General features: G+C 47.9%; 1 protein-coding gene across 2 annotated transcripts in view; it reads right to left on the bottom strand.

Moving 5' to 3' along the window:
• Window positions 1–13,102, bottom strand: part of Shrm (shroom) — a 127,053-nt gene that overhangs the window by 44,366 nt on the left and 69,585 nt on the right. For both annotated transcript variants that reach the window (XM_033327714.2, XM_033327715.2), the window contains exons 2-7: window positions 8,737–9,108; window positions 7,557–7,869; window positions 6,307–6,549; window positions 6,072–6,226; window positions 5,124–5,993; window positions 3,324–5,045 (exon numbers count right to left, since the gene is read on the bottom strand). In XM_033327714.2, coding sequence (XP_033183605.1) covers window positions 3,324–5,045; window positions 5,124–5,993; window positions 6,072–6,226; window positions 6,307–6,549; window positions 7,557–7,869; window positions 8,737–9,074 — 3,641 coding nt within the window. In that variant the 5' untranslated portion in view covers window positions 9,075–9,108. The remainder of the gene's footprint in view (window positions 1–3,323; window positions 5,046–5,123; window positions 5,994–6,071; window positions 6,227–6,306; window positions 6,550–7,556; window positions 7,870–8,736; window positions 9,109–13,102) is intronic.

Below are 13,102 nucleotides of genomic sequence, written 5' to 3'. Positions count from 1 at the left end.
GGAGGGCTAAAATGAGATCAGTCATGTATGTCAATCGTGTTCCACATCTGACGAGACGTCTCCAAGCGACTTTGTTCCCAAGAAATGCGTACAATTTAGATTGTGGAGCATGGCTAACGAGCAAATTGGCGCCGTTAATAGTTAAGGTCGAATAATTTTGTTTCAAAGAGAAATATCTGCGATAAACTTTGGTTCTTTCTTTAAATTCCATGGGCAGAATTTTTTAACAAGTATTTCAAGAATAGCTCGTGTTCAATAGAATCATTCCACTTTCCCTCTGGAAACGCTATTATTTTCTTAAATATATTTACGCTGAATGATATGTACATATTTATGGTCGTATCATTAATCTCTTCGAACATCGAACTCGTAACGGAAAGCGAAACTGCCAGCATAAAGAGTATCAGTAACTAAGCTGCGGGTAGTCACGTAATCAAAACGGTGAAATAATTTTTAAACCAACATTCTTCGAATAACTATGACTTTACGATCGTTATTAAGAGAAACGTCGATCTATTCTAGGGATTGTTTAATCGTGGCAACTGAATCGGCAGACGTTTCCTGCGAAAATACATTTTTGCGCACTCGACCAGGCACGAGGCTGAAGCACAATCGCAATTACGCGATTAGATTACTGCCTCGAATGGAATCTGCGATCTGAATCAGCGCATTTTTCCCGTCAGTTTGATGCTGACCAGATGTTATCGAAGAAAAATAAATTCGCGTGATTTCTTGAGTACCGGCGTGGAACGCGTCTACCGTTGTCTGCTATGAGAGTTAAGAGAAGATTCAAACATAGAACTGTATCGTGTTCTAACTCGCTACACACGGAGATCTTTCTTATTGGACGAGGCCGAATAGTCGACGAATTCTCACGCGTTCAACTCTTCTATCCGTGTGGTGGAACAGCAGTGCCACGGCGAGCATAATCGAGCACCGAAGAACAGGCAAACACGCCCGTGGTGCCACGCGGTAACCTTTTTTCTGACATTTCTGCCTCGTGGCTCGGTTTAGCCGAAAGGTTAAGCCTCCGCTTGAATACCCCGGACGAAAGAAAGAGGGAGAGGCGGCAGGCGAGAAGAATCGGCAGCCACGTTAAATACCTGCCAACTTCATGGCACAGAAGATCTCTCTGTCTTGTCTCTTCCCGTCGAAGGTCAAAACGAAGCGGAGCGTTTGCTTCCCGAACCGTGTCGCGGGGTCGGAATCTTGTCCGTCGCAGTCGACAACTCGACCATCACAGAAGCCAAGCTGGTCACCCAATCAGAGCGAGAAGGAAACAAAAGAAAGGTGAAAAGACTTATCGCTCTGTGAGATCGAGCCTACATCCTGTGCCCTCCGAGGAACGAGTCCGACCGGTGAATCTCCACAACCGTGCAATTACTATTAATCCATCGTTAATTTTCTTCCATTTGGATGAAGTCGTTCGCGATCTCAGGTATAATCTCGCCGTTGCTTTTTGCAATTGGTCAGAGTGCGTCTCATGACCCAGAAAATCATGGACCGGTGAACAAAGAGGCGCTGGGTCACGGAGAATCTCCGCTTCCGTGAAACGCGCTACCATGATCCTCCGGATGGCAGGGCGCTTCGTGTGCGATCGACCTTGCCCGAGTTCTTGCTTTTCAAGAACGCAAAGACTCGCGTTGCAAGGAAGCCACTGACGAGTTTTTTCTTGCAACCACGACTGGTCTGAACGAGGTTCGAGACAAGTTGTACCTTCTTCGTTTCGCGTTTTCTATCTTTGAGGTAACCGATCGCAATTAAGGTTCAATACCCCCCTGGTTCTTCTGAAGATTATAAGAGTTTCAAGCAACAACTTTGTCAAGGACGCGGCGGAAACAAAGAGAACCCGCGGCAGAGATGAAGCAGATAAAAAGCTGAAGGTTCGCGGGGGAATAACGATTTCAGAGTTTAATGGTGAATTTACGTGGACGTGACGATTAAAACCAGCGGGGATCGTGAACAGTTCCGAGGAGTCATTCGCTGGCAGCCAGCGACGATGTCGTTTAAGACTCTCACCGGACGCGATTCAGGGAAAGTCACACGCTCGTAAATCAACGCGGTAATGGGCACCGTTAGATTTGCAATGATAATCTCATGGTAATGCATACGATTCGGTCGAGCGGACGAACGAGAAAATAATTAACGAGCGAGCCAAGAGTTCGCCGAACTATCGGCATCGCTGGTGCTGATCCCCGGGGATTTACGAGTTCCTGGATTTAAACCGGCACAAAAACGAGCATCAAGGGATCTCGTCTGGCTTCGTAGCTTGATAATCCATCGGTAATTCTTGCTCAAGGCTCGTACGAGTCAGTAACGATTCTACGATGTTCGGTCTGGGGAGTCCACGAGTTTCTTTCGTACGAATATTGAGTACTTAACGAGAAGCTGGTTCGCAAATTTTTTTGCTTTTAGTTTTAATCTTCGGGAATTCATAATCGAATTCCAGTTTACAGTGGCTTTACAGTGTTGTATCAATTGATTATAAAAAGCGGCACTGAAGCATTAATAAGGAGAACAAGTTGTAAATTGCTCGAACCGGCTAGTTCACGCAGATTATGTGTCATAAACTTGCAAATTATTAAACAAACATTACGTGTTTTTATGAGAGGAATGATGATTAACGCTGATCCTCATGGAATTTCAGTAAAATATTTTCGTGTTTCTTCTCAAGCCACAAATCAAAAGCAAGCGTTGTGTTTACGGTTCTCGGTGAAACGACGCCATCAAGGGATGTAGCTCGAACGTTTTCGCGACGCGGTGCGTCAGTTTCACGAGTGATCTATCGATCTTCGAGGGTCGTTAATAAGCATCCCGTCAACAGCGTAGGGTAAGGTGTATCCGCGGTTGCCTCTAATTCAACTGATCGATCGCAGGATAAGGAGTCCGTACGATGGGACACTATACGTATAATGGACGATCCTGCAAGCGCCAAGCGGCGGCAGCAGCCATTTACCATTCAATTACGCCGCAATTACAGGATCGTGTGCGTTCCGTGGCTCAAACTCTTCGACGATCGCATACCGTGCGCATTTTCTCGATAGACGTTTCGACCCTCTCTCTGAGATCTTTAATTGACGACTGTAAAACGAACGATCCGTGAGATTCTCGCGATTACAAAACGCGACAAAAAGGTAATGATTCCTAATGCCCGCCGAAAAGCGAGATAATGGTTCCTGCGATATCTTCGATGCGAACCAACGATCTTCAGTCTTATTAACAGGCTGCTGTGTCGCTGATAGATACAAGTAAACGTAATGAAGAATAATTTAAAGGTCGTACCAGAGAAATGACGAGGGTCATTAAAAAAGCATCAAACTTACCCCTGTAGCGCGTGTGGAGGTGCCGGTCGAGGCGGAGGTGGCAACGATTTCCTGCCTGGAGTGTTCTGTCGCGGCGCCAGGGGCGGAGGAGGAGAACTAGGTGAACCAGTACCACCGTATCTATCCGTAGGACACTGAGGTTGAGGTTTTTGTTTCGGTGCGTCGATGTATTTAGGGGGCAGAGCGTAGTAATTCCTCTGTGTCACGTCTCCGTGACGTTGGTGATGGTTGGGCACGTATTTCGGGGGCTCGTGATACTTCTGAGGACTCGACTCCGACGGGAACATTTTGGAATTGGCCTCGTAGCCCGTCTTCACTGGACTACCAATTGCAAAACCGTGGTTTCCACCTTCTAGATATTTGGACGCGCACTTAGAATTCTCAGGCACGGGCAGGTAGTTTGGTCTCGTTGCCTGATTAGATTGATTACTCGAGGCACTTTTATCGACGTTTTTAGGCACTTGCGGCTGAGGTCTCTGACCAGAAGAGGATTCCAGTCTCTGAGCCGAATCGTTCCTGAGTAAGCCAGAAACGTCGATTCGCGTTCCGTCCACTCGCATCGACTCTTGCCGAATGATTCTCGGTTCCACGGGTACTTGAGGGGCAGGTCTCTGGTTCCCAGAGTCGCTGTATCGCTGCGAGATGAGATCAGGTAGTTGCGCCGGTGGCCTGCTAGAGAAAGGCCGCTCCTCCGATATTCTCCTGGCTGGCGTTACTCTGCCATTCACCATTAACTTCTGCGTCGACGGGTATCTTAAACTCGACCGACCCGTAGCCACCATTCTATGTGTGGCGAATCCAGCTGAAACACCGTTCTCCAGCACCATCTCGGAGTCGACATGCTTCAATGCAATGGCAGGTCTAACGAATTGGTGTTGCTCCTGTTCCTGGGACACCGTCTTCACAGGCGAATTTGGGGAAGACTTTCCGGACTTCTCGTGATCTCTCTTGGAACCGTGTTTCGATCTTCTCATTGAGTGTCTCTCTAACTTGTGTCTGTCGCAAGATCTATCACGAATCTTTGTCTCCTCAGATTGATGGTGCGTGCTGCTGGGCTTGCGCTGGCTCTCAGTGAAACAATCTTCGCTGAGCTCTGGCGGCGGAGGTGGCAGTGGATCATCGCAATCGTGAACTTCATTTTCAGTCACCGTAGGAGGAGATGGCGGTGGCAAATCGGGACTGGGTACACGGTCGTTGTAAACGTTTCTCAAGTGTGGTTTTTTGGGTGGCCTTTCTGGCACCCAATCGTCGATCGATATAGCTGGTCCTACTATCACAGGGCCTAGCAAGTCCGTAGAGAGACTACCGCAGCTGTTGCTGTGCTGATGCTTAGGACTCGACAGTTCTCCATTACCTTGGTTCTGATTCCTGTTGCCATTTTCTCGCCAGGTGCCACTGGCGTAGTCGGAGGCGGAGCTCGCTCGTCTCGAGGAAGGCGGTCTAGGACGAGGGGGTGGCTGAGGCGGGGGGCTTTGAGGCGCAGGAGCTATTCCTTGGGCTAGTTGCGGTTCTGATCTCCAGGATGCCTGGTGGTGTCTCTCGTAGAAGGAAAGCAGGGCTTTCTTTTGTATGGCTTTTAACGTTGGGTCGGAGACTCTGTGGCGTTTTTCTGGGTCCAGGTAAGTGTAACGCATCTGTTGTTGTTGTTGTTGTTGCTTCTCCAGCTCGTTTATACGTTCCGCCACTGACATTTGTGGCTGTTGAGGCAGTGCCGGCACCATTCTGAAAGAAAGAATACAAATTTAATAAACTTTTGATGAGGACAAGGGATCTTTGAGGTATGTGGAATTATAACGTCACCTTGAAGATTGCGTAGATTCCTGAGGCTGAGTAGTGCTAACAGGGTACAGCTTGCGTTGATTTCGTTCGCGGTCCAAGTACAACACACTCTCTGAATGGTGTCTTTGTGGAGTTTGAACTCTGGCACTGTGAGCGATCAACTGTTTGCTACACGGATGTCCGTTCGCTTGACTAACATCCGACATCGATCCATGTATAGGGTTCCAATTTTCGGGACTCTGAGGGGTCGTAGCACCGAGCTGCTGACGAATTGGACTCTGTGGCATCGGTTGAGCCAGTGAACCATACTTATCACCTTCGATCCTCACCGAATTGTCCCACTGAGATCCTGACTGCGATTTATCCACTAGAGATTCCTCGTCGATGTTCGACTCTTGCCACTTGCTCTCTCGAACGGTCGACGAAACGTCTGCTACGTTGGTCGATGCGTTGCAATGATTGATCACAGCCGGTAAGCTAGATCTACCCTGACTCTGCTTGTTGCGATCGTTCATCGAAACTTGCCACTTGTCTGGCCATTTCTCGCTGTGCCTGCCCTTTGTGGTTGGAGATAAACCGCTGGTGCTGACGTCGCTCATAGATCCTTGCCACTTGTCATGACAGCTGTTGTTGGGTTTCTGAGGCAAAATTCCACCGTTAACGCTGCTCACGTCCGACATCGATCCGTGATGCCACCGATCCGAAGCGCCTTGGCGAGCTGGCAACCCGCTGGACACGCTCACGTCCGACATCGATCCGTGCCATTTCAGAGTTTCGCTGCTCGAGGCACTTCCGCTGGACGTCGTCACTACGCTATCTCTTCCTTCCCTTGATGTATCCTCCCAGGTGGACGTTGGCCTCTGTGCCACTGCCTCGCTGTCTCTTCTCAACCTGCATGAGCAATTTGAATTTAAATATTACATCACAAGATAAACGAACGATTGTCGTATAAATCGTCCAGTATCGTACCTATCGAGGAACGGTGTGTTCGTCGTAGAATCGACACTGGAAACGTAACTGTGATAACCTTCGGATTGTGCGTAGCTAGCTTGCTGAGAATGTTGCACCCTCGTGTACTCTTCAAGGCCCGCTTGTGTTAGGGTTGCTTCCCTGTAAATGTCCACCTACCAACCAAAGCAGAATCCAATTACTACATTAATCCATTGGTAAGAGAAAACGTTGAACGACCAAGGTTATGCGTTACCTGGGACACTTGAGGATCTTGATAGCTTCTAACGTAGGCTTCCAAATCGGCATGGCTGAGGGTCTGAGCCGTTTGTTGCTCGCGTTCAGGAGGCGATGGCACCACATACTCCGCATCACCCAGAGCTTTGCCCTCGCGATCCACGCGAGGCCACAATCTCGATTCCTCTTCCACGGTGGTTCTATTACGCGACTCGAAAGTCTCCGCCGGGATCTTCTCGCAACGTTCCATCACCGTCTTCAGCTGCAATAGGAAAATCGTTGTTTTTCCTGAGTGGTATTCGAAACGCTTTCGTCCGTCCGCCTTCGCGTACACGAGTGTTGTACCGCGGGGCTGCGTAATCGATTGCGCAATCAGCACAGGCCGCGCATACATTTGCCTGAACCTCGGTGCGTAATTGAACTTAAGCTGTATTCAGTTTTTGCCACGCGAGCCGCTCTTCCCATCGAGTGTCAGCGTAATGCCTTTCGGTTTAAAATAAACCACCAGGCAACGAGCTAATTACCGAAGTAGGCAAAAAACGCGTCCAGCTAATAAGGAAGTTCTAAATTGAGCAAAAGGAAAGTCGAATGAATTACGGCGCATTAACGTTCCCCTGTACCTGGAAACGTTGGAATTCGCGTACAAGACGAGGATTCTTAAAAGTCTTGGGAGGAGACATGGGGCGCTGGTCGGGCGAAACAACGCTTCGCCTCGAAATCGTTGGCCTACTTTTCAGGAAGTCGCCGGCGTAACCACGCGGCGATTATGTCACCGCGAGAGAGAAAGGAGGGTGCGAGTGTGGGAGATTAATTATACGCGTCGTTTTAGGGCGTAGCGATTTACCAAGGTTCCGACGTGCCCGTCGTTCCACCGATGTTTAACGCGACACGATTCGACCAATTAAACTTCCTTCGGTCGAGGTTCTGCATGTGCCCGGACACACGTCGTCGCTGTCCTCTCGTGGAACATTTCGCGTGCAACCAGAAGCACGCCGAAAATGGTACGATAAGCTCGGCCGGTGTCCGCTCGTGACTCGTTAACACCGAAAGTGCTTCACCTCCTTGCAAATGAGTTTTCAATTTCGTAACTGCCTGTGACGCGAAGGAATGCTTGCCGCACCGACACGTGTGCGAGTAAGTACACCGAATGAATCGGATCGTGAGATTTTATCGGCATGCTGACGCATCGGATCGGGAAAAATTCCCACCGGCGGCGAATCGATCGAGAGCTACGACGTGATACTGTGAATGGGCATAGAGATACGTTACCTGCTGCGTGAACGTAGGATTGGGCCTCTTCGTGTGCGGTCTGGTGTACTGGGCAGGCTTCTCCTTCGGGTAGTTGGTGTGATCGGTCCAGGACTTGGATCGATGTGATCCGCTGTGGCCTGAACTGTGAACATCCTCGTCGGGGTGTCGCTCTGGCGCGCTCGGCCACGACGGGTACTTCTCGTGACCGGGGCCATAGCAGACGCCTTTGAGGCTCGACGCGTCTCGGACTGGCGGTGTTGGCGGCGGCGACGCTTCGTCTCTTTCATTGAGAGGGAGCGTGTAACTGTCGAATCCAAGACTCTCGCTATACCTGTTCGTGCAAACAAGGAAATACGTCCATTAATGGCACGCGAGTTGAATCGTGTTTGGTCACTAGTCAACATCTATGGAAACGTCGTGACGAATCGTACGCGTGGGAGCAATTATACGCGAACCGAGAGCGAATAGTCGGTGATTAGCGCTCGCACCGCGCGATGAATCACCTGCGAGACGCTCGATAATCCCGGTAGCTGACCACGGATCTTTCCTCTCCTCGTCGGCGATGTCATTGAACCACTTTATTAGCAGGATGTGTGGCCGCCGCGTAATTTATGGAATGACGAACAAGTTCAACGTAACTGGAAACGTGTATAATCAGGCTATAATTGCGACGTCGTGCGTGGACCCCGTCTTCCTAACGACGAGATACCACGCTGCTCGCATCACTACGTTTGACCTATCGCGAAATCTAAGTATGCCGCGACTAATACAGAGAACGTCTAATTGGCTGCCAAACGGTATCTCTTATCTTGCCTGCAAAAAGCTGCTCGATAAAAGAGTGCGCGAGCTAACCGTGGAAACTCGTTCCCCGATACAGATGGGGTAAAATAATTCATTTCGATGCAACCGGCGGATCGATTCCTCAATGAATTCTCTAGCGAAGAAGAGAAACAGGATTTGAATGACTGGAAACATATTTTCTTTAGAAAATCGATAGAAATTGCAACGATTTTACGTTCAGGAGTTCAATGATTCTAAAAATCAAAAATTAAAAAGATCGGAGATTTAAGAACGCGAGTTGCGTCAATTCAGACGTAACATCGCGTGAAAGATAAATGTCTGGAAAAGCAAAAGGCAATAAGAATGACTGACAGCAGAGATGACAAGACTAACAAAAGTTCGATCGAAGGTCACGTACCCGCTGTCGTTCTTGTAGCCCGCAGTATTCTTTTTGTAAGTTTCGTTGTAACCGGCAACTGTGGCTTTCTTCGCTGCGTTGGCAGCCTCGTGCTCGTTTTCCGTGGACCTCCTACCGTCGTTTCTACGCCGATAGTACTCGTTAGGAGGCACCGTCCGAGACGGACTCTGCTTAAGGCCATAGCCTTCCTGAGGATACGACGAGGTACTCTTGAAATTGGCAGTCTCGCTGCTGTGGCCGTGACTCGCGTACTTGTAGGAGCCTGGAGGACAGGAAGGTGGGCCCGGGGCCTCATCCTGGACTCGATATCCTGGCGGTGACGGCTGCAATTCCGTCATCGTGTAACCAACGTCCCCGCCATCCGGGATACACCTATGCAAACCAGTAAAAATAGGTTCATTAGTTTGCGTTTTTATCGTCGTGTCGATGTTTTATAAAGGATAGGTAAAAGTAATTGAATTATTAATTGAATTATTAGAACCCAGATTTTCGGTTTTACATAGCATGACCGATCTGTCAATTGAAACATCCAGGCCAGACAGTTTCCTCTTTAATATCCAAGCGTTACCGTTCTCCCCTATGTGATAATCGTCAATGTCATTCAGTGATCCACTTTGGTAATTGCATCTTCCTCTCGAGATTTTTATTAGTTTCGTGCGATACCCATTACGATAAGTTTATCCGAATTCTTTCTCCACCTCACCAATTTCTTTCGCGCACCTTGCCTCGTACGGAAGCAAGTCCCCGCGTTTCTTACACTGCCGTCTTTTACAGCACAGAAGCAACTCCTCACATTCCGAGGATCTTACGTTCCGTGGATTAACATTACTTCCGACCAATAAATTCGACTGTCCCGAGGCAATTTACCGGAATATGCAAAAACTTGTAACATTCTCACGCGTCCTTTTTCATCGGCGAACGCGTACACTTTTTACCGCTTTATGGAGGAAATAAGCCGAGCAGGCAGCCTTCTAATTGAATGGTCGGAAGGTTAATTAAGACAGTAGTCGAACGATCCTGACGGTGTACCGCGAAACGATACCAATTTAAATTAAAATCGTTAATCAGGAACGCAGCCACAGAGCCGACGCGGAACGGTTCGCGATTAGTCTCGGTTTTACGGATATCACCGTTGATCGACCACGGTCACGCGTAAATTACAACATACCGTAGCTTTCACTCGGTGCACGCGCACCGTATATATAGATTCCTGGGAATCTAGATCCCCGGAGATCTATCGGATCGCGACTCGATCACGCACCTTTTACGACCGCCACCACCGTACACACTAATCAATTTGTTCGCGCGTGGAAAGTACATTGTTTAAGTGCAAACTCGACGAATCGGCCGCTATAGGCGTGTCCGCGATAAAATCCAACGAGCCCGCTTTAACCTTTCGCTCGCGATCACGAGGAACGAGGCGCGATGAGTCGCACCAATGCCGCTTTATCGAGAATATCGAGCGTCGTTCTTGAATTATATGTGCCGTGTAGTAAGGTCTATGGATGAGAAAGGTGTGCCTCGGTAGCGCCTTGCTAATGAGGATGAATGGACCATGATCTAGACGTGAATTAAGGGAGATTCGAAATTGGCGCTGGAATTATGTAGTAGCTTTCAGTTTTACGGTAATCGTATTTTATCTTTGTTAATAGGCCCATAAACTTCTGTTTCTAGTACCACTTAGAACATCGATCTTCTTGTATTAGAACAGAAAAGTAGGTCGGACATATCGTGTATGATATGACAAATGCTTTATTACGAGCATGGGTAAACGTTGCTCTCCACTAAACACCCACATTCTACATTAACTTTTTAATCAAAAGAAGTCGGATGAACTTTGGCATGCTCTCGAAGCCGCATTACAAAGTATGACTCGGTTGCTCCTGACACGCTCGTGGCTCAAAGAAGTCGAATAAAGGATTGCTTTCATTTGTCGCTGATGAAAAATTGCTACCCACGCGTGGCCTCCGCGAGACGATTTCGTTGGAACGGGAACGCGTCATATTGACCGTCATCCGGCAGTGAGATGTAGGTCAGCCGAATGCTCCCGAAGATCTGCGGCTGGCCGAACAATCGGCCGTGTATCATCAGTTATCACGACGTATCCTGCGATCGCTGCGTGATACGAATAAGCCGTTCTAGATTCTTCCACGTTTACTCGGGAACCGCTCGCGTCCGAGCGCACAATCGTTGTCGTTGTACGCCCCGCGCGATCAAGATCGATGACGTTGGAGGAAAGCATCCACCGCCGTTCCTCCGCCGTGTTCTCTTAAACGCTTAAACGTTTCTATGGACACAGTCCGTTGATCCTGTAACCAACGGCTGGACATACGAATGAAAACGTGAGAAACGGATAAGGAATTCGCCCGGTAAATTCTCGACGCCTCCATGACCATGTATATTTATGCCTATGCGCGCGTGAAACCGGTACATCAGCGAGGTCAGCGATATAGAAGAGAAGGAAGATGGAAGAAATCATCTGGTCCACGATGCAACTCAACCCGCCGCGATTTTTCCTCCAGGCGTTCCTCGATCGTGGCGGATGATCCTCGATCTCGAGCTCCACTTACCAGTTCGCTGGATCCACGCGTTCTCAAGCGGCCTGCACGCATTCCGCCGGTTCAACGGGTTGCAAAATGCGGCGGAACGATTTTGTAACGAGCGAAAGTATGCGGCTGGTGTACCGCAATGCATAGCAATACGTAAAAACTAATAATAAGAGATCGTTTCGAGTGCCTCGATCTACGCCTGCCGTTAACGAAAAGCAAGTAGAGCGACTTAATAAATGGATTGAACGCGAATTGACAAGTCGTAATAAGCTAATCATATTTAATAACCACGACAGTTGGATGACGATAGACAACGAGCCGCAGAGACACGAATTCGACAAAACGTTGCAGCCGAGAATCGTAAACAGCTCCGAGCAACCGCGTTTAAAGCTAATAAATTGAATATAAAAGCCCGCTATCAGGTCTCGTATACACCAGGAACTCACGATCTTTAGCGTGCGTTAAATTGAATTCGTTATGGTGGGCGTGTCGGCGCTGTAGTTTCACGTAATAAGAAACGAGCCTGAATAGACGCACATGACAGAATTATGATCCTTTGGGATTCGAAATGCCTGTCGTTTCGTACAAATATACTGCGAATTCCTATATTTCAACGATTCTGCGTTTTCTACATAATCTTGTTTTTCTTTGTTCCAACGATTCTGCGTTTCCTACATAATCTTTGTTTTTCTTTGTTCCAACGATTCGTGGACTAGGTAGGTCAGTTTAGCGAATTAACGTGCTACTCGTGCATTATCTTTCCCTCACGCAAATTGTCTCGCGGAACGCAAACTGGTAGAAACGAGTCCAATTACGATGGTTCCTTTGTACTCGCAAGTGAGTTGCATCGCGTCTGACAACAAAATATCCGCTCTTCTGCACCGGTTCTTAGTAATAGTTTAATAATAGTAGCTGTAATCATATCCTACCGGATTCCTTGGGCGAACACGCAACCCTGTTCCGGAACGTGTAATTTTCCCTGTCGGAACCGTCAAAACTTTAAGCAGGAGAACGCGCCAAATAGAGAACATTAGAAAAATCAGGCCAGTAGCGCGATGACTGTGTTTACAGACATTATTTTCGATGAATGAATCTTTTTTTTTTTCTTTAAAAATTATCGTGATGTTTCCCAAATGGAAATTATGTAGGGAACTAATGAGATTTGGAATTTTCGAGTGCGTGTCTCTTGGTCGTATACGTGGCGAATACATTATGTAGGTAAATCTCCAAGGGAACGTGTAATTTCCTCAGTTAGGATCATCAAAAATGCTCGTGCACCCAATAATTCTTGTCCGCTGTACACGGTTATTTTACGTACTAATACACCGTTCTTGATATTTCTTTTTACGAACACTGTTGCCATTTTGGTAATGGTCGACGATCTTTGGACGTTAGCTCTGCAATTTCGAGGTTTCAGCAACAATTTGAAAGATCAAGCCATTGTGTTTTTCGTATGCGATCTAGCCCGAAACAAATGCTCTCCGTATCAAAGCAATTAAGTTGACATTTTTCTCAGTTTTACAAACTTTGAGATCCTCAAATTTTGGATCCTTGAAACTTTAAAAATTTAAATGCACCGTGATAAAGTCGATACACTGAATACTCGCAGGGGGTTGGTTTCTGCCGTAGGAACGTTAATAAACTCATCGCGTGGTAAAAACGGAACGCGGAACGAAACTCGTACACGCAAGCCGTGCCTAAATTATCAGATCGTTACGAGAGCGGCGAACAAAACGACTAGCATGGTCTCCAACATGGCTGAATGGGCTGGAATCGCGCGTACGACAGAACGAATCTGAATGGAACGTAACGAGACG

This window comes from Bombus vancouverensis, chromosome 1 (genome assembly GCF_051014615.1).
Source record: "Bombus vancouverensis nearcticus chromosome 1, iyBomVanc1_principal, whole genome shotgun sequence".
NCBI classification, from domain to species: domain Eukaryota; kingdom Metazoa; phylum Arthropoda; class Insecta; order Hymenoptera; family Apidae; genus Bombus; species Bombus vancouverensis.
Note: the sequence above shows the minus strand (reverse complement) of the source record. Positions and strands in the feature narration are given on the sequence as shown.